Below are 19,338 nucleotides of genomic sequence, written 5' to 3' on the forward strand. Positions count from 1 at the left end.
GCTGGGGAGCGTCGCGGGCGGCCTTCCTGGCTAGCTCTGGCGCCTGCAAGGGCCCAGGAGGGTGGTGGCCACGCCCACGGCCCTATCCTGGGCGAGACCCCGGAGCACCCCCATCCTCTTGGGATCCGAGTCTCTATCGCTCCCAGGACGCATGTGTGACTCCTCCCGGCACGCCGCGCCGCTCGCCGCTTGGTGGCGTCAGCCACCGCCCCCGGTCCCTGTGCGCATGCGTGCCCAGGCCCGCGCACTCAGACAGGCGGCTGCTGCCCACCGCCGACGCCGGGCGCGGACCTGAGCCTGCGGTTCCCGCCTCTATCGCCTGCCCTCCGCAGCTGCCTGGTTGAGGGGCAGGGCCACATGGAGAGGGAGTCTGGGTCCGGGGAAGGCGGAGCTGCCCCAGAATCCGGGACCACCTTGGTCCCACACGGGGGCGGTGAGGAGGCGGCTGCCCTCAGGGAGACCGGCTCCTGCGGGCACGCGGGGGCGCTTCTGGCCCTTGAGGCTGCCGGTTTGGTGGCAGCGGCTGTGCGGGAAGCTGAGGCCCCGCGTGGCCCAGAGGAGGCCGGCGCTGGGCAGGTGTTGGTGCTTGTGGTGCTGGATATCGTGGGGGAGGTGGAGGTGGTGGCAGTGGAAGACGAGGAGGTGCTGGCCTTGGAAGACGAGGAGGGGGTGGAGGTGGAATGCGAGGAGGTGGAGCTGGAATGCGAGGAGGTGCGGGCGGTGGAAGACGTGGAGGTGCTGGCAGTTGAAGACGAGCAGGTGCTGGCCGTGGAAGACGAGGAGGTGCTGGATGTGGAATGCGAGGAGCTGGTGGTGGTGGAAGACGAGGAGGTGCTGGCCGTGGAAACGAGGAGGTGGTGGCGGCGGAAGACGAGGAGGTGCTGGCGGCGGAAGACGAGGAGGTGGTGGCGGTGGAAGACGAGGAGGTGGCGCAAGCAGAGCGGGTCGAGAAGCCGAAGGAGCTGTCGCAGGCAGAGCCGGTGCCGCGGCCCGACACAGCCGGGGCCGCCCTTGCCGCGCTGCAGGTGGTTCAGGAAGCGCTCCGCTCTGTGGATGTCCAAGCCACCAGGGCCTACCTGCGGCTCAAGCGCAGGATGAATCAGAAGCGGAGTGGTCACCTGGCTCGAAGGAGGGCCATCATCCAGGGCATCCCTGGCTTCTGGGCACGCGCCGTATCCTTCCTTCATCGCGCCCGCTCAGTTTTGGCCCCTGGGGAGGACAGTGGGAGCAGGGCAGCAGGGAGCAGAGCCTGAGCCTGAGCCAGGGGCTAGAGAAGTGCGAAGCTGGGCCGGGCTCCCCCAACCATGGCACCCACCCCTCCAGCAATGGGCACCTGCCAGCAGTAGGCTGCTGGGCCAGCAGGGAGCGCAAAGCCCTGAGCCCTGGGTCTACCCTTCTACTGCACTGCCTAGGGGGCCGGGGTCCAGCAGTGGGTGGTCCGGGAGGAGGTGGGTGCGGGTGTGCGCGTTGGCGGGAAAGCCAGAGCCTGAGACCTGTGGAGTCCTCTGTGAGTGGAAGCTCCGCGCCAGTGCTTTGGGGCTGCAGCACCCCCACACGCCTCTGCGGTCCCGGAACCCGTGTCAACACTCTGGACCCCTAGTGAAGCCCAGCCCACTTGGCTCAGAGCACATGTTGGAAGGAAAGGATTTGGGGTAAATGGGGCAGATGGAGAGGCTGCCCGCCTCGTTCCGTGTCCTTCAAACCGTGTATCGTTGCCGAGTTCCCGGAGACCTCCGGTTCTGTGGTGCGCTTGCACTCATTGAGAGTCAGTCAGCAGGCTGCCTGATTTCAGCGGGCCCCGGGACCCTGGACACGGTGCCCCGGGTGCTACCAACTCTGTCTCCACAGGCCCTCCTGAAGCCGGCCGAGGCCCCTGGCCCAGGTGTTCCCAGACACGTTTCCTCCCTCCCTGCCTCTCCCTCTCCATGTCCCCCACCCGCGCTCGCTCGCTGGCTCGCTCTCTCTCTGTCTCTCTCTCTCAACCCTCCCAGCCCTCCGTCTACGTCTGTCGTCAGGGTTTGGGTGTCTCTGTCTCTCTGTCTCCTTCCTCCCGCCGTACCCCTTTCCTCCCTTTGTGGCTGACTCTGCCAGGCCCTTGCTCGAGACCCTGGGTGTGCAGCCATGCTGCAAGCGAGCGGAGCAGCCCCCTTGTGGGCACAGAAGGTCCCTCAAGGGCCCAGGGCCTCGGGTGAGCACACAAGCAAACGGGGCCGTGAGGGGGACCGAGACCATCCAAACATCCAGAGTGGTGACTGACTGCCTCCTGGCCCAGCCGAGCACGGGCACAGGCCAGAGAGGACGTAGGCAGGGAGAGCGGACGGGCTCTTGACCTTGCCCTCCTGGGCCCCGGGAGCCTCAGCCCTGTTGATCCTCCAAGCCCTGCGATGCCCCAGGGCAGAGCATGGGTGACGAAAGGGCAAGCGCTGGGGAGGTTGGGACGGGGAAGTGCCTGCTGTTTCTGCACAGGCCGCCTTCCGTCCCTGGCTCTCAGTCGGGAAGGGCCGGGGCGTTCCTGGTTCTCTTCCCGGCGCCCTTGACGTCGAGGCTCCTTGACCCAAGGCAGATCCTGAATCACCCCCAGTTATCAGCTGTGATAGGTGACCAGGACACAGACATGCTCAGCTACATGACCAATTTAGAGGTTAGCCCTGGAGCCTGAGGCCAGCGGTGGTGCCTTGGGAGTGGGGGTGGAGCTGGAGTGGGTGCGTTTGAGTTGCTGAGAGTTGCGGTCAGTCAGTCACGCAGAACACCTAGGGTCAACGACCCCTCCCCCTCCCCCTTCTCTTGCTTTCCTGCGGCAGGTGGAGGAACTGGGTCGTCCCAAGTACCGCTGCAGGTTGATGTTTTACTTTGGGAGCAACCCCTACTTCCAGAACGACGTGATCGTTAAGGAGTATCACCTTAGCATCGGCGGTAGGTGTGGGCTTGAGGTGCAGAGGAGCTGGCGGAGGGCTTCCCGGCATGAGGGCCCGGGGGTGGAAAGGGAAGAGTGTGGGGTCCTCGGGCAGTGCAGGGATTTGGCACAGGAAGGGGGACAGGTCGTCGGTTGAGAGCGAGAGCTGGCGTGGGTCCTAGGCCTCGGAGAGCCTCCCTTAAGTTTCCTCGTCCCGCAGGATATCGGGAGACTCGTTGCACTCCAGTCCAGTGGTTCTGGGATTATGAACGTGGTGCTGCCAGCCGCAGGCGAGACCCCAGCGGCCTGAACTTCTTCAACTGGTTGTGTGACCCCAGCTGCCCAGGGTCCAACAGGATCGCCGGGGTGAGGCCCCTGCGCCTTCGTCAGCAGCGCAGATGCTGGAGTCCCGACTGCTGGGCAACGGGGTCGGGGGCCCCGTGCTCAGCTCACCTTTTGTCCCCTACCAGATCATCATCGAGGACCTGTGGCCCAATCCGTTGCAGTACTACCCGAGGCTGGAAGGCGGCGCCTGGGAATGAGCTGAGAGGACGACCTGTCGGTGAGGAGCCAGGAGGGCTGGGTCCAGAGCCCTGTGGGCAGGGGTGCCAGGGGACAGTCAATTTAGTGGCGGGGAAACTGAGGCTCAGAGGAGCTTGGACCCATGGAGCAGGGGGCAGGGTGGGAAGTGAGCCTGCGGGAACTCAGAGCGCACACACAGGGCCGAGGATGGGTCTAGTCCGGCAGGTTCATGCCTGCCATGCTGTCCTTCGGAAAACCCCTGGCCAATCCGGACAAGCAAGGCTCCCCCAGCCCATTTTCCTGAAGTGTCTCCCATGGCTGTCGGCCTCTCTCTCGGTCCTCCTGCCGCTCGTTCGGTTGGCGATGGCCTGCCTGTCTTTGGGAGTCGGGCTCCTTGTCCCAGCCCACTCTTGGACCACGACTCCCTGACGGCCGTCCACATGCCTGAGCACCGCGTGTCCTCCCACATCGTTCACATGTCCTTGGGAATGGTCCCAGGCCATCCCAAGCAGGGTCACGGTGCCCTGGCTGTGGAGGAACTGGGATCCCACGAGTACAAGGCATGCTCACAACATCACGTTCACTATCCCTGGCATCATACATTTTCACAAATAGCTAAGACTTTTGTGTGTATTTTCATGTTTCTCTGTGTGTGTGTGTGTGTGTCTGTGTGTCTGTGTGTGTGTGTCAAGGCATGGCAGCCGTGTGGATGTGGACATCACAGAGCATCCGCGTTGCACCACCAAGAAGAATCTGATGAGGCCTCCACCGTTGAGAGACCTGCATGGGCTCTTCTCCGTGGTGCTCAGCCTGCACGGGACAGCAAAAGGGACAAGGAGCAGCAGGGGCAGCGCTAGAGAGGATCCTGCCCCTAGCTGCAGGGTCAGGGAGAAGGGCCATAAACAAGTTACAAAGCACCTTGTGTCCATGTGTGGTTTTATATTGGGGGCACAGGAAATGGCAAGGAGGCAAGAAGCCTGGTGGGACCCTCCAACCCCCATCCTGTTGGATTCCATGGGTGGGGTGATGGAGAGCAAGGGGCCAGGGCACAGCCGTTCTTGGCCTGCGGACAGAACCCCACCCTTCCAAGCAGGATCTGGCAGAGGAAGGGAAGAGGCGGGGCTCTCTTGGGAAGTCTTGTTCTGTAGAGCGGGGCACACAGGAGGGGTAAGGTGCTCCCGAGTGGGGCCCTGGGGTCCCCTGGGCTCCTCGTACCACCGTATTCACATGGCTCGGAGAGCTTTTTCTGTTGCCCTTCAACCTGGAACTGTGCCCTGCATTGCTGAGTTGCAATGCCATGCATCTTCTTGGTCAGCACCAGCGCAAAACCAAGTGTCGTGGGAGGAGCAAAGATGAGGCGGTCGCTCACGGTCCCTCCCTGTGGCAACAGATCCTCCTGCAGTGCAGGGGACAGTTCCACGGATGTGTGAGGGAACGCAGGTGTGCTCCATGGGATGGCGGACATCCTGAGTGTTTATGTGTGAGGGAGCCGCTGAGGGCAGGTCCGCGCCTGCACACGGACGTGTGTGTGTGTGTGTGTGTGTGTGTGTGTGTGTGTGAGTGTGTGTGTGAAGGGGCAATGGGGAATGGCCCTATGCCCTCGACCATGTGTATGCATTGTGTGCCTCCCCTCAGTAAACAATCTGTAGTGCATGTGTGTGTGTCTGTGTCTCTCTGGGGCCTCCTTTGTACAAGGGCTGGACAGCTATGCTGTGTGTTTTGGGTGTATGTTTCCATGCGCAGTTCTGTGTCCAGTGTTTGGGCTGAGGGTACATGAGTCCGTGACAGAGATAGGATGTGTGCTGGGAATGAGTGTGGGTTTGCATGGGCTTTTGTGTGCGTGCGTGCACGTGTGGGTGTGCTTGAGCGGTTGAGTGTGCATTTCTATGTCAGGGAGGTCGTGTGTTTTCCTCGCATGTGTCTGCATCCTCAGGGAGTGTGCGTTGGAGTATGTGTTTTAGACAGGTGAGAATGTCTGTGTGTCCACTTCTGTGGATGTTTATGGATTGCAGGGCACCAGGGGCAGACTTCTTTTTTGAGCAGGGTCAACTGTGTACGCCTATGCCGGAGACCTTGGATGTGTTGTCGTGTGTGCGTGTGCTTGCAAGCATAGCTGTGTGTGGGGGAGGGCAGGGATGCATGCCTGCGTGTGCTCCGTGTGTGTGTTTTGTGTATGAGCGTAGAGCTCGTTGTGATTGTATAATTGTGTCAGTGTGTGTGTGTGTGTGTGTGTGTGTGTATGAGAGATTGAGAGAGTGGCTACGTGTGTGTTCTTTATGACACAGATGATGGGTTTTGTTTACATGCTTCTGTACCCTTAGGGCTATGAGCGTTTGTGCATGCGCCGATGTGTCACGTTATTATGCCTGTGGGCTCGAGGCCATAGAGGTGGTGGGGAATGCATGTTAGTGTTTTTGGGCACACACGTGTATGATTTTTATGGTGAGGCCAAATGCGTATGCCTGTGCCAGAGACCTTGTGGCAACTGGGTGTGTCCCGAGTGTTTTTGCAAGCGCCTATGTGTCTCCATGCAAGGGATGGTGTGCAGGCCTCAGATCCATATGCACGAGTGTGTATGTAGTGTGTACAGTGGGTTCGCAAACCGCTCGCCTGTCTGCGTGTGTGTGTGTGTGTGTGTGTGTGTGTGTGTGCAGGCTTGTATACACGTGCGTTCTTTGAGGATGCAGAACAAGGGATTTGCTTACATTCTGCCCTTTCCTCAAGGGTAAGTTTGTGTGAGTGTGCATGCTCCGATGTGCTGGGGTCAGTTGTGTATGCCTGTCTGCCAGAGGCTTTGGATGTGGTCTCTTGTGTGTGTGTGACTACGAGTGTCCCAGGTCACACCTGGGAACGTCCTTTTGAGTTGGGAACAAATGTCTATGCCTGTGCCAGAGACGTTCTGTGAGAGCTCTATGGTGTGTGTGTGTGTGTGTGTGTGTGTGTGCTTACGAGCACCTCTGTGCCTGCATGCATGTCTGGTGTACATGCCAGAGTTGCAGAGATACATGTGTGTATTTAGTGTGTTCGGTGTTTTTGCGTGAGCACGTGTGTATGTGTGTGTCTGTGTATTTGAAAGGAGCCCGATGGGGTGTGTTTGTATTTTCACTCCGTGTGTGTGTGTGTGTGTGTGTGTGTGTGCGCGCGCGTATGTGTGCAGCCGTGTGTGTGTCTGTGTGTACATGTGCCATCTGCTTTCTTTTGTTTCAGGGGCCAGGTGTGGGAATGCAGAGCCCCCTTCTGAGTGCCTGAGTGCCCGTGTGTCCGTGTGTGTGTGTCTGCATATCTGTCCCACCCAGGGAGGTTCACGCTGCTGAGATGCATATGAGGAAGCATCGCCCTTGACCAGAAGCCGTGAAAACTTCCCACGGAGCCTGGTGCCGGGGTGAAAGACAAGGTCGACTGAGGCCCCCGAGGAAAACCACTGAAATGTAGAAGACCGATGTCACCCGTGTTCCTGTATGTTCCTGTGTGGAGGCTCACGAATGAGCTCCTTCTCAGAAAGGAGCAGGTGGTGTGCCTGAGCTCCTGGTGTAAGGTTGGTGCTTACGATGCTGCCTTGGAATCCCCATTCCGAGGAAGGGATGGGCCCTCATGCTTGCCCAGAGGTCTAGGACACATAAGCTCTGGGACGGCATCCCAGCGGGGGGAGGTCCTTCCCGTGCCGATGGTGGTGCTGGGCAGCGGGAGTTGATGAACAAAGGCCAGCTATCAGGTCTCATGTCTTCCCTGGGGTAAAGACAGAGTGCAAGGCTAGGAAAGGATGAGCCAGCGCCAAACATGGTCAGTGTCTGGGTTTGGGGGATGGCGATGCCAGTCCTCCAGAGGGCTCCCTGGGGATGTCCTCAAGCACATCCACTGCACACAGCAGGGCTGGGCCTGTAGTTCATTGTCCCTTGGACCCCAGTGCCCGTGCTCTCTACCAGTCTGGCAAGGGGCCTGCCTCTTGCTGACATGGTCATCCTCTCCGGCACAGAAACAATGCTGTGGAGGGAGTGGAGGCCAGGCCTGTGCCGTCACGTCTCTGATGTCGCATCCCTGCCTGGCCCATATCAGCGTAGCTGGGGCTGCATAATGACCTTTGGCCCTGGTGAGTCTCTGCTTTGCCACAGATGCGGGGCCGTTGGCCCGACTTGGATTTGTATGAATTTCTATCGCGGAGACAATCTGCCTGGGCCCTGGGCCCCGTGTTCTTCAACGTGGAGTGAGATGAGGCCGGGGCTGTCTCAGTAGTCTTCGAGGAGTCCTTGGCTGCCTGCGCCGTAAGCCATGTGTTGACGCATCCTTGGGAACAGAGGAACAGCCCCGCTCTTACAGCCGGCCAGCGAGGGGGAGGGATCTCCGGGGCCACGCCTAGGTCTTCAGGTCACTCATCACTCTCACTCGTCCCACTTTCAAATGCTCTGTGGCTACGGGACGAAAAGGTCAGTCTCTCGCACGGAGCGTAGCCAGGGGAAGCTTTTTAAAAGCTGCCCGTTGTGCCGTCGTCTACATGTCCTAGATGGCTGTGAAGACTCCTTACTGACCGGGGCCGCCTCGCGCCCACGATTGCTAGACCCGGTTCCTGTGTAAGCCCCTGTCTGTTTCCACCCTCTCCTCCGCCGCCGTGACTTCCTCTGTGGCTGTCTGACCGGTGTTTTCAGGGAACACGATTGCTGACCTCTTTGACACCACTGGATGGAGCTCTGCTCAGCGGACCGTTGGCTTCCGCAATCGGGTGTGTGTTGGGGGGGTCCCTTCTGCATAGGCGGTATGTCTTTCGGGCCAGTACGCCTTGCACCCTCTGTACGACCAAAGCCTCCCTCTGTGCCTCCGGCCTTCCTCGCTCCGTCGCTGTGTTTCCATCCCCACACCTGCACACTCGTGTCTGTCCTGAACTCTGTCCGTCAATCCCATCGCCCCCCTCGCTCCCCAGCTCTTCTTCTCCCCCTGGGCTATGGTGCTCTCCTCCCAGGCTCCCTGGCTTCCCCCTCTCTCTGTCACCACCGCAGCCTCCCCCATCTGCAAGGCTGTGCTGTTTCGAGGGCACTTCTGCCTCTGGACCCTCAGGACCCTCCTCTAGGTCAGTTTGGATTGCACCAGTCACACCAACGCCGGGACCTTTTCAGGGACAGTCTCAGATAATTTGCCTGCTCGCCACAGGCGGCCATGCCTTTTGCTCACTGCAGGCGTCCCTCTCTGCACTGAGAGCTAACGTGGGCAACGGAGACACTTGGGCCCACCAAGCAGCCTGCCCTTCATCTCAAGGAAGCTCCTCCTGCTTCTTTCGGCTCCAAAACACCCAGGACACACCCACCCATCCTTGGTATGTGAGGCCCTCCCATGAGACAAGGGCAAGGCTGGCAGCCTTGCCATGCCCCGCGGGGACTTCCTCACACCTCCGGTGGCCGGCGTCCTATGTGGCCCATGATCCCCCCCTGGCGTGCACCTGCATGAGGGGTGGTTCGGACACGAAGGACGTGCTGAGAAAGGACACATGTGCTGTCAATGCGCACCTGGTGGGTGCGCCATGCCCTCCCCGGCTGGTACTCCACTCAGCGACGGACCCAGACAAAGGGAGCACTCGGAGCAAAGTTGCAAGGAAGACCCCGAGTGCCCTTGGATGAAGGTCTGGCGGCGACGGAAGAGAACGCAAAGAGGAAAAGAGACACAGACGGGAAAGGGAAAGAGGTCGGGCAGAGGAAAGTCCAGCGGGAAAGGGTTTTCGAAGCGGCAGGCTCCCAGAAAGATGCAGTTGGTCCTCGGACTTAAAGTCTGGCCCGTTAGCATGCCTCCCAGTGCCAGTGGGGGATCTGGCTGGGGCCGGCTTAGAAGCTCTGTGTGCACCCTGGTGGCCAGGGACTGTGGCTCTTGGGGCCAGGGTCCTCCTGGCCCTCTTGATCCCAGCGTCCTGGGATGGAGTCCCACATCGGGCTCCTTGCTCAGCAGGGAGCCTGCTTCTCCCTCTGCCTCTGCCTGCCTCTCTGCCTGCCTGTGCTCTCTCCCCCCCTCTCTCTCTGATAAATAAATAAAATCTTAAAAAAAAAAATTAAGGGCCAGGACATTGTGTGCAGATTCCTTCTCTGAAGGAAAGCTGGGTGGAACGGGGTGGTGCTGGGGTGTGGAGGGGGGTGGTCCCTGCACGCAGCAGCTTGGTGGTAGGCTCCTGGCTCCCTCCACCGCTGGATTGTTCCAGGGCAAAAGCCCGACAACAGTGACGCGGCACCGTTGGAGCACCAGCCGATGCCCCCAGGGCTTTCCCCGGGTTCCGCTAAGAAGCAGCGTGGGAGGCTTTCGGGCTGCGGGGAGACACTGGATTCAGCCGCTGGATTTCAAATGCTAGCGAGAGGCGAGGGGTCCCAGAGGGACGGATGTGAAAGGGACGAGCGGGACTGTGACACGAGGGCACCGCGGGAAGGCCTACGAGGTGTCTGTGTAGAAACGTTAGGGGTTGGGAGGCACGGAGGGCACCGCTGGGGAGCGTCGCGGGCGGCCTTCCTGGCTAGCTCTGGCGCCTGCAAGGGCCCAGGAGGGTGGTGGCCACGCCCACGGCCCTATCCTGGGCGAGACCCCGGAGCACCCCCATCCTCTTGGGGCTCCGAGTCTCTATCGCTCCCAGGACGCATGTGTGACTCCTCCCGGCACGCCGCGCCGCGCGCCGCTTGGTGGCGTCAGCCACCGCCCCGGGTCCCTGTGCGCATGCGTGCCCCAGGCCCGCGCACTCAGACAGGCGGCTGCTGCCCACCGCCGACGCCGGGCGCGGACCTGAGCCTGCGGTTACCGCCTCTATCGCCTGCCCTCCGCAGCTGCCTGGTTGAGGGGCAGGGCCACATGGAGAGGGAGTCTGGGTCCGGGGAAGGCGGAGCTGCCCCAGAATCCGGGACCACCTTGGTCCCACACGGGGGCGGTGAGGAGGCGGCTGCCCTCAGGGAGACCGGCTCCTGCGGGCACGCGGGGGCGCTTCTGGCCCTGGAGGCTGCCGGTTTGGTGGCAGCGGCTGTTCGGGAAGCTGAGGCCCCGGCGTGGCCCAGAGGAGGCCGGCGCTGGGCAGGTGTTGGTGCTTGTGGTGCTGGATATCGTGGGGGAGGTGGAGGTGGTGGCAGTGGAAGACGAGGAGGTGCTGGCCGTGGAAGACGAGGAGGGGGTGGAGGTGGAATGCGAGGAGGTGGAGCTGGAATGCGAGGAGGTGCGGGCGGTGGAAGACGTGGAGGTGCTGGCAGTTGAAGACGAGCAGGTGCTGGCCGTGGAAGACGAGGAGGTGCTGGATGTGGAATGCGAGGAGCTGGTGGTGGTGGAAGAGGAGGAGGTGCTGGCGGTGGAAGACGAGGAGGTGGTGGCGGCGGAAGACGAGGAGGTGCTGGCGGCGGAAGACGAGGAGGTGGTGGCGGTGGAAGACGAGGAGGTGGCGCAAGCAGAGCGGGTCGAGAAGCCGAAGGAGCTGTCGCAGGCAGAGCCGGTGCCGCGGCCCGACACAGCCGGGGCCGCCCTTGCCGCGCTGCAGGTGGTTCAGGAAGCGCTCCGCTCTGTGGATGTCCAAGCCACCAGGGCCTACCTGCGGCTCAAGCGCAGGATGAATCAGAAGCGGAGTGGTCACCTGGCTCGAAGGAGGGCCATCATCCAGGGCATCCCTGGCTTCTGGGCACGCGCCGTATCCTTCCTTCATCGCGCCCGCTCGGTTTTGGCCCCTGGGGAGGACAGTGGGAGCAGGGCAGCAGGGAGCAGAGCCTGAGCCTGAGCCAGGGGCTAGAGAAGTGCGAAGCTGGGCCGGGCTCCCCCAACCATGGCACCCACCCCTCCAGCAATGGGCACCTGCCAGCAGTAGGCTGCTGGGCCAGCAGGGAGCGCAAAGCCCTGAGCCCTGGGTCTACCCTTCTACTGCACTGCCTAGGGGGCCGGGGTCCAGCAGTGGGTGGTCCGGGAGGAGGTGGGTGCGGGTGTGCGCGTTGGCGGGAAAGCCAGAGCCTGAGACCTGTGGAGTCCTCTGTGAGTGGAAGCTCCGCGCCAGTGCTTTGGGGCTGCAGCACCCCCACACGCCTCTGCGGTCCCGGAACCCGTGTCAACACTCTGGACCCCTAGTGAAGCCCAGCCCACTTGGCTCAGAGCACATGTTGGAAGGAAAGGATTTGGGGTAAATGGGGCAGATGGAGAGGCTGCCCGCCTCATTCCGTGTCCTTCAAACCGTGTATCGTTGCCGAGTTCCCGGAGACCTCCGGTTCTGTGGTGCGCTTGCACTCATTGAGAGTCAGTCAGCAGGCTGCCTGATTTCAGCGGGCCCCGGGACCCTGGACACGGTGCCCCGGGTGCTACCAACTCTGTCTCCACAGGCCCTCCTGAAGCCGGCCGAGGCCCCTGGCCCAGGTGTTCCCAGACACGTTTCCTCCCTCCCTGCCTCTCCCTCTCCATGTCCCCCACCCGCGCTCGCTCGCTCGCTCGCTCTCTCTCTGTCTCTCTCTCTCAACCCTCCCAGCCCTCCGTCTACGTCTGTCGTCAGGGTTTGGGTGTCTCTGTCTCTCTGTCTCCTTCCTCCCGCCGTACCCCTTTCCTCCCTTTGTGGCTGACTCTGCCAGGCCCTTGCTCGAGACCCTGGGTGTGCAGCCATGCTGCAAGCGAGCGGAGCAGCCCCCTTGTGGGCACAGAAGGTCCCTCAAGGGCCCAGGGCCTCGGGTGAGCACACAAGCAAACGGGGCCGTGAGGGGGACCGAGACCATCCAAACATCCAGAGTGGTGACTGACTGCCTCCTGGCCCAGCCGAGCACGGGCACAGGCCAGAGAGGACGTAGGCAGGGAGAGCGGACGGGCTCTTGACCTTGCCCTCCTGGGCCCCGGGAGCCTCAGCCCTGTTGATCCTCCAAGCCCTGCGATGCCCCAGGGCAGAGCATGGGTGACGAAAGGGCAAGCGCTGGGGAGGTTGGGACGGGGAAGTGCCTGCTGTTTCTGCACAGGCCGCCTTCCGTCCCTGGCTCTCAGTCGGGAAGGGCCGGGGCGTTCCTGGTTCTCTTCCCGGCGCCCTTGACGTCGAGGCTCCTTGACCCAAGGCAGATCCTGAATCACCCCCAGTTATCAGCTGTGATAGGTGACCAGGACACAGACATGCTCAGCTACATGACCAATTTAGAGGTTAGCCCTGGAGCCTGAGGCCAGCGGTGGTGCCTTGGGAGTGGGGGTGGAGCTGGAGTGGGTGCGTTTGAGTTGCTGAGAGTTGCGGTCAGTCAGTCACGCAGAACACCTAGGGTCAACGACCCCTCCCCCTCCCCCTTCTCTTGCTTTCCTGCGGCAGGTGGAGGAACTGGGTCGTCCCAAGTACCGCTGCAGGTTGATGTTTTACTTTGGGAGCAACCCCTACTTCCAGAACGACGTGATCGTTAAGGAGTATCACCTTAGCATCGGCGGTAGGTGTGGGCTTGAGGTGCAGAGGAGCTGGCGGAGGGCTTCCCGGCATGAGGGCCCGGGGGTGGAAAGGGAAGAGTGTGGGGTCCTCGGGCAGTGCAGGGATTTGGCACAGGAAGGGGGACAGGTCGTCGGTTGAGAGCGAGAGCTGGCGTGGGTCCTAGGCCTCGGAGAGCCTCCCTTAAGTTTCCTCGTCCCGCAGGATATCGGGAGACTCGTTGCACTCCAGTCCAGTGGTTCTGGGATTATGAACGTGGTGCTGCCAGCCGCAGGCGAGACCCCAGCGGCCTGAACTTCTTCAACTGGTTGTGTGACCCCAGCTGCCCAGGGTCCAACAGGATCGCCGGGGTGAGGCCCCTGCGCCTTCGTCAGCAGCGCAGATGCTGGAGTCCCGACTGCTGGGCAACGGGGTCGGGGGCCCCGTGCTCAGCTCACCTTTTGTCCCCTACCAGATCATCATCGAGGACCTGTGGCCCAATCCGTTGCAGTACTACCCGAGGCTGGAAGGCGGCGCCTGGGAATGAGCTGAGAGGACGACCTGTCGGTGAGGAGCCAGGAGGGCTGGGTCCAGAGCCCTGTGGGCAGGGGTGCCAGGGGACAGTCAATTTAGTGGCGGGGAAACTGAGGCTCAGAGGAGCTTGGACCCATGGAGCAGGGGGCAGGGTGGGAAGTGAGCGTGCGGGAACTCAGAGCGCACACACAGGGCCGAGGATGGGTCTAGTCCGGCAGGTTCATGCCTGCCATGCTGTCCTTCGGAAAACCCCTGGCCAATCCGGACAAGCAAGGCTCCCCCAGCCCATTTTCCTGAAGTGTCTCCCATGGCTGTCGGCCTCTCTCTCGGTCCTCCTGCCGCTCGTTCGGTTGGCGATGGCCTGCCTGTGTTTGGGAGTCGGGCTCCTTGTCCCAGCCCACTCTTGGACCACGACTCCCTGACGGCCGTCCACATGCCTGAGCACCGCGTGTCCTCCCACATCGTTCACATGTCCTTGGGAATGGTCCCAGGCCATCCCAAGCAGGGTCACGGTGCCCTGGCTGTGGAGGAACTGGGATCCCACGAGTACAAGGCATGCTCACAACATCACGTTCACTATCCCTGGCATCATACATTTTCACAAATAGCTAAGACTTTTGTGTGTATTTTCATGTTTCTCTGTGTGTGTGTGTATGTGTCTGTGTGTGCGTGCGTGTGTGTCTGTGTGTCTGTGTGTGTGTGTTCAGGCATGGCAGCCGTGAGGAAGTGGACATCACAGAGCATCCGCGTTGCACCACCAAGAAGAATCTGATGAGGCCTCCACCGTTGAGAGACCTGCATGGGCTCTTCTCCGTGGTGCTCAGCCTGCACGGGACAGCAAAAGGGACAAGGAGCAGCAGGGGCAGCGCTAGAGAGGATCCTGCCCCTAGCTGCAGGGTCAGGGAGAAGGGCCATAAACAAGTTACAAAGCACCTTGTGTCCATGTGTGGTTTTATATTGGGGGCACAGGAAATGGCAAGGAGGCAAGAAGCCTGGTGGGACCCTCCAACCCCCATCCTGTTGGATTCCATGGGTGGGGTGATGGAGAGCAAGGGGCCAGGGCACAGCCGTTCTTGGCCTGCGGACAGAACCCCACCCTTCCAAGCAGGATCTGGCAGAGGAAGGGAAGAGGCGGGGCTCTCTTGGGAAGTCTTGCTCTGTAGAGCGGGGCACACAGGAGGGGTAAGGTGCTACCGAGTGGGGCCCTGGGGTCCCCTGGTCTCCTCGTACCACCGTATTCACATGGCTCGGAGAGCTTATTCTGTTGCCCTTCAACCTGGAACTGTGCCCTGCATTGCTGAGTTGCAATGCCATGCATCTTCTTGGTCAGCTCCAGCGCAAAACCAAGGGTCGTGGGAGGAGCAAAGATGAGGCGGTCGCTCACGGTCCCTCCCTGTGGCAACAGATCCTCCTGCAGTGCAGGGGACAGTTCCACGGATGTGTGAGGGAACGCAGGTGTGCTCCATGGGATGGCGGACATCCTGAGTGTTTATGTGTGAGGGAGCCGCTGAGGGCAGGTCCGCGCCTGCACACGGACGTGTGTGTGTGTGTGTGTGTGTGTGTGTGTGTGAGTGTGTGTGTGAAGGGGCAATGGGGAATGGCCCTATGCCCTCGACCATGTGTATGCATTGTGTGCCTCCCCTCAGTAAACAATCTGTAGTGCATGTGTGTGTGTCTGTGTCTCTCTGGGGCCTCCTTTGTACAAGGGCTGGACAGCTATGGTGTGTGTTTTGGGTGTATGTTTCCATGCGCAGTTCTGTGTCCAGTGTTTGGGCTGAGGGTACATGAGTCCGTGACAGAGATAGGATGTGTGCTGGGAATGAGTGTGGGTTTGCATGGGCTTTTGTGTGCGTGCGTGCACGTGTGGGTGTGCTTGAGCGGTTGAGTGTGCATTTCTATGTCAGGGAGGTCGTGTGTTTTCCTCGCATGTGTCTGCATCCTCAGGGAGTGTGCGTTGGAGTATGTGTTTTAGACAGGTGAGAATGTCTGTGTGTCCAATTCTGTGGATGTTTATGGATTGCAGGGCACCAGGGGCAGACTTCTTTTTTGAGCAGGGTCAACTGTGTACGCCTATGCCGGAGACCTTGGATGTGTTGTCGTGTGTGCGTGGGCTTGCAAGCATAGCTGTGTGTGGGGGAGGGCAGGGATGCATGCCTGCGTGTGCTCCGTGTGTGTGTTTTGTGTATGAGCGTAGAGCTCGTTGTGATTGTATAATTGTGTCAGTGTGTGTGTGTGTGTGTGTGTGTATGAGAGATTGAGAGAGTGGCTACGTGTGTGTTCTTTACGACACAGATGATGGGTTTTGTTTACATGCTTCTGTACCCTTAGGGCTATGAGCGTTTGTGCATGCGCCGATGTGTCACGTTATTATGCCTGTGGGCTCGAGGCCATAGAGGTGGTGGGGAATGCATGTTAGTGTTTTTGGGCACACACGTGTATGATTTTTATGGTGAGGCCAAATGCGTATGCCTGTGCCAGAGATCTTGTGGCAACTGGGTGTGTCCCGAGTGTTTTTGCAAGCGCCTATGTGTCTCCATGCAAGGGATGGTGTGCAGGCCTCAGATCCATATGCACCAGTGTGTATGTAGTGTGTACAGTGGGTTCGCAAACCGCTCGCCTGTCTGCGTGTGTGTGTGTGTGTGTGTGTGTGTGTGTGCAGGCTTGTATACACGTGCGTTCTTTGAGGATGCAGAACAAGGGATTTGCTTACATTCTGCCCTTTCCTCAAGGGTAAGTTTGTGTGAGTGTGCATGCTCCGATGTGCTGGGGTCAGTTGTGTATGCCTGTCTGCCAGAGGCTTTGGATGTGGTCTCTTGTGTGTGTGTGACTACGAGTGTCCCAGGTCACACCTGGGAACGTCCTTTTGAGTTGGGAACAAATGTCTATGCCTGTGCCAGAGACGTTCTGTGAGAGCTCTATGGTGTGTGTGTGTGTGTGTGTGTGTGTGTGCTTACGAGCACCTCTGTGCCTGCATGCATGTCTGGTGTACGTGCCAGAGTTGCAGAGATACATGTGTGTATTTAGTGTGTTCGGTGTTTTTGCGTGAGCACGTGTGTATGTGTGTGTCTGTGTGTTTGAAAGGAGCCCGATGGGGTGTGTTTGTATTTTCACTCCGTGTGTGTGTGTGTGTGTGTGTGTGTGTGCGCGCGTATGTGTGCAGCCGTGTGTGTGTCTGTGTGTACATGTGCCATCTCCTTTCTTTTGTTTCAGGGGCCAGGTGTGGGAATGCAGAGCCCCCTTCTGAGTGCCTGAGTGCCCGTGTGTCCGTGTCTGTGTGTCTGCATATCTGTCCCACCCAGGGAGGTTCACGCTGCTGAGATGCATATGAGGAAGCATCGCCCTTGACCAGAAGCCGTGAAAACTTCCCACGGAGCCTGGTGCCGGGGTGAAAGACAAGGTCGACTGAGGCCCCCGAGGAAAACCACTGAAATGTAGAAGACCGATGTCACCCGTGTTCCTGTATGTTCCTGTGTGGAGGCTCACGAATGAGCTCCTTCTCAGAAAGGAGCAGGTGGTGTGCCTGAGCTCCTGGTGTAAGGTTGGTGATTACGATGCTGCCTTGGAATCCCCATTGCGAGGAAGGGATGGGCCCTCATGCTTGCCCAGAGGTCTAGGACACATAAGCTCTGGGACGGCATCCCAGCGGGGGGAGGTCCTTCCCGTGCCGATGGTGGTGCTGGGCAGCGGGAGTTAATGAACAAAAGGCCAGCTATCAGGTCTCATGTCTTCCCTGGGGTAAAGACAGAGTGCAAGGCTAGGGAAGGATGAGCCAGCGCCAAACATGGCCAGTGTCTGGGTTTGGGGGATGGCGATGCCAGTCCTCCAGAGGGCTCCCTGGGGATGTCCTCAAGCACATCCACTGCACACAGCAGGGCTGGGCCTGTAGTTCATTTTCCCTTGGACCCCAGTGCCCGTGCTCGCTACCAGTCTGGCAAGGGGCCTGCCTCTTGCTGACGTGGTCATCCTCTCCGGCACAGAAACAATGCTGTGGAGGGAGTGGACGCCATGCCTGTGCCGTCACGTCTCTGATGTCGCATCCCTGCCTGGCCCATATCAGCGTAGCTGGGGCTGCATAATGACCTTTGGCCCTGGTGAGTCTCTGCTTTGCCACAGATGCGGGGCCCTTGGCCCGACTTGGATTTGTATGAATTTCTATCGCGGAGACAATCTGCCTGGGCCCTGGGCCCCGTGTTCTTCAACGTGGAGTGAGATGAGGCCGGGGCTGTCTCAGTAGTCTTCGAGGAGTCCTTGGCTGCCTGCGCCGTAAGCCATGTGTTGACGCATCCTTGGGAACAGAGGAACAGCCCCGCTCTTACAGCCGGCCAGCGAGGGGGAGGGATCTCCGGGGCCACGCCTAGGTCTTCAGGTCACTCATCACTCTCACTCGTCCCACTTTCAAATGCTCTGTGGCTACGGGACGAAAAGGTCAGTCTCTCGCACGGAGCGTAGGCAGGGGAAGCTTTTTAAAAGCTGCCCGTTGTGCCGTCGTCTACATGTCCTAGATGGCTGTGAAGACTCCTTACTGACCGGGGCCGCCTCGCGCCCACGATTGCTAGACCCGGTTCCTGTGTAAGCCCCTGTCTGTTTCCACCCTCTCCTCCGCCGCCGTGACTTCCTCTGTGGCTGTCTGACCGGTGTTTTCAGGGAACACGATTGCTGACCTCTTTGACACCACTGGATGGAGCTCTGCTCAGCGGACCGTTGGCTTCCGCAATCGGGTGTGTGTTGGGGGGGTCCCTTCTGCATAGGCGGTATGTCTTTCGGGCCAGTACGCCTTGCACCCTCTGTACGACCAAAGCCTCCCTCTGTGCCTCCGGCCTTCCTCGCTCCGTCGCTGTGTTTCCGTCCCCACACCTGCACACTCGTGTCTGTCCTGAACTCTGCCCGTCAATCCCATCGCCCCCCTCGCTCCCCAGCTCTTCTTCTCCCCCTGGGCTATGGTGCTCTCCTCCCAGGCTCCCTGGCTTCCCCCTCTCTCTGTCACCACCGCAGCCTCCCCCATCTGCAAGGCTGTGCTGTTTCGAGGGCACTTCTGCCTCTGGACCCTCAGGACCCTCCTCTAGGTCAGTTTGGATTGCACCAGTCACACCAACGCCGGGACCTTTTCAGGGACAGTCTCAGATAATTTGCCTGCTCGCCACAGGCGGCCATGCCTTTTGATCACTGCAGGCGTCCCTCTCTGCACTGACAGCTAACGTGGGCAACGGAGACACTTGGGCCCACCAAGCAGCCTGCCCTTCATCTCAAGGAAGCTCCTCCTGCTTCTTTCGGCTCCAAAACACCCAGGACACACCCACCCATCCTTGGTATGTGAGGCCCTCCCATGAGACAAGGGCAAGGCTGGCAGCCTTGCCATGCCCCGCGGGGACTTCCTCACACCTCCGGTGGCCGGCGTCCTATGTGGCCCATGATTCCCCCTTGGCGTGCACCTGCATGAGGGGTGGTTCGGACACGAAGGACGTGCTGAGAAAGGACACATGTGCTGTCAATGCGCCCCTGGTGGGTGCGCCATGCCCTCCCCGGCTGGTACTCCACTCAGCGACGGACCCAGACAAAGGGAGCACTCGGAGCAAAGTTGCAAGGAAGACCCCGAGTGCCCTTGGATGAAGGTCTGGCGGCGACGGAAGAGAACGCAAAGAGGAAAAGAGACACAGACGGGAAAGGGAAAGAGGTCGGGCAGAGGAAAGTCCAGCGGGAAAGGGTTTTCGAAGCGGCAGGCTCCCAGAAAGATGCAGTTGGTCCTCGGACTTAAAGTCTGGCCCGTTAGCATGCCTCCCAGTGCCAGTGGGGGATCTGGCTGGGGCCGGCTTAGAAGCTCTGTGTGCACCCTGGTGGCCAGGGACTGTGGCTCTTGGGGCCAGGGTCTTCCTGGCCCTCTTGATCCCAGCGTCCTGGGATCGAGTCCCACATCGGGCTCCTTGCTCAGCAGGGAGCCTGCTTCTCCCTCTGCCTCTGCCTGCCTCTCTGCCTGCCTGTGCTCTCTCCCCCCCTCTCTCTCTGATAAATAAATAAAATCTTAAAAAAAAAATTAAGGGCCAGGACATTGTGT

General features: G+C 60.3%; 2 protein-coding genes across 2 annotated transcripts; both read left to right on the plus strand.

Annotated features, from left to right (window-relative positions):
• Positions 1-1,094: 1,094 nt before the first annotated feature.
• LOC131822462 (testis-specific Y-encoded protein 3-like) lies at positions 1,095-2,903 on the plus strand (the record flags this gene model as incomplete). Its single annotated transcript, XM_059158780.1, has 3 exons — positions 1,095-1,172; positions 2,564-2,641; positions 2,802-2,903. Coding segments are annotated over exons 1-3 (258 nt in total), but the record flags the coding sequence as incomplete, so codon positions are not given.
• Positions 2,904-10,922: 8,019 nt separating this feature from the next.
• Positions 10,923-12,770, plus strand: LOC131822472 (testis-specific Y-encoded protein 3-like; the record flags this gene model as incomplete). Its single annotated transcript, XM_059158788.1, has 3 exons — positions 10,923-11,039; positions 12,431-12,508; positions 12,669-12,770. Coding segments are annotated over 3 exons (297 nt in total), but the record flags the coding sequence as incomplete, so codon positions are not given.
• Between the last annotated feature and the right edge of the window lie 6,568 nt (positions 12,771-19,338).

The sequence above is a fragment of the Mustela lutreola genome, chromosome Y (genome assembly GCF_030435805.1).
Source record: "Mustela lutreola isolate mMusLut2 chromosome Y, mMusLut2.pri, whole genome shotgun sequence".
Classification (NCBI taxonomy): domain Eukaryota; kingdom Metazoa; phylum Chordata; class Mammalia; order Carnivora; family Mustelidae; genus Mustela; species Mustela lutreola.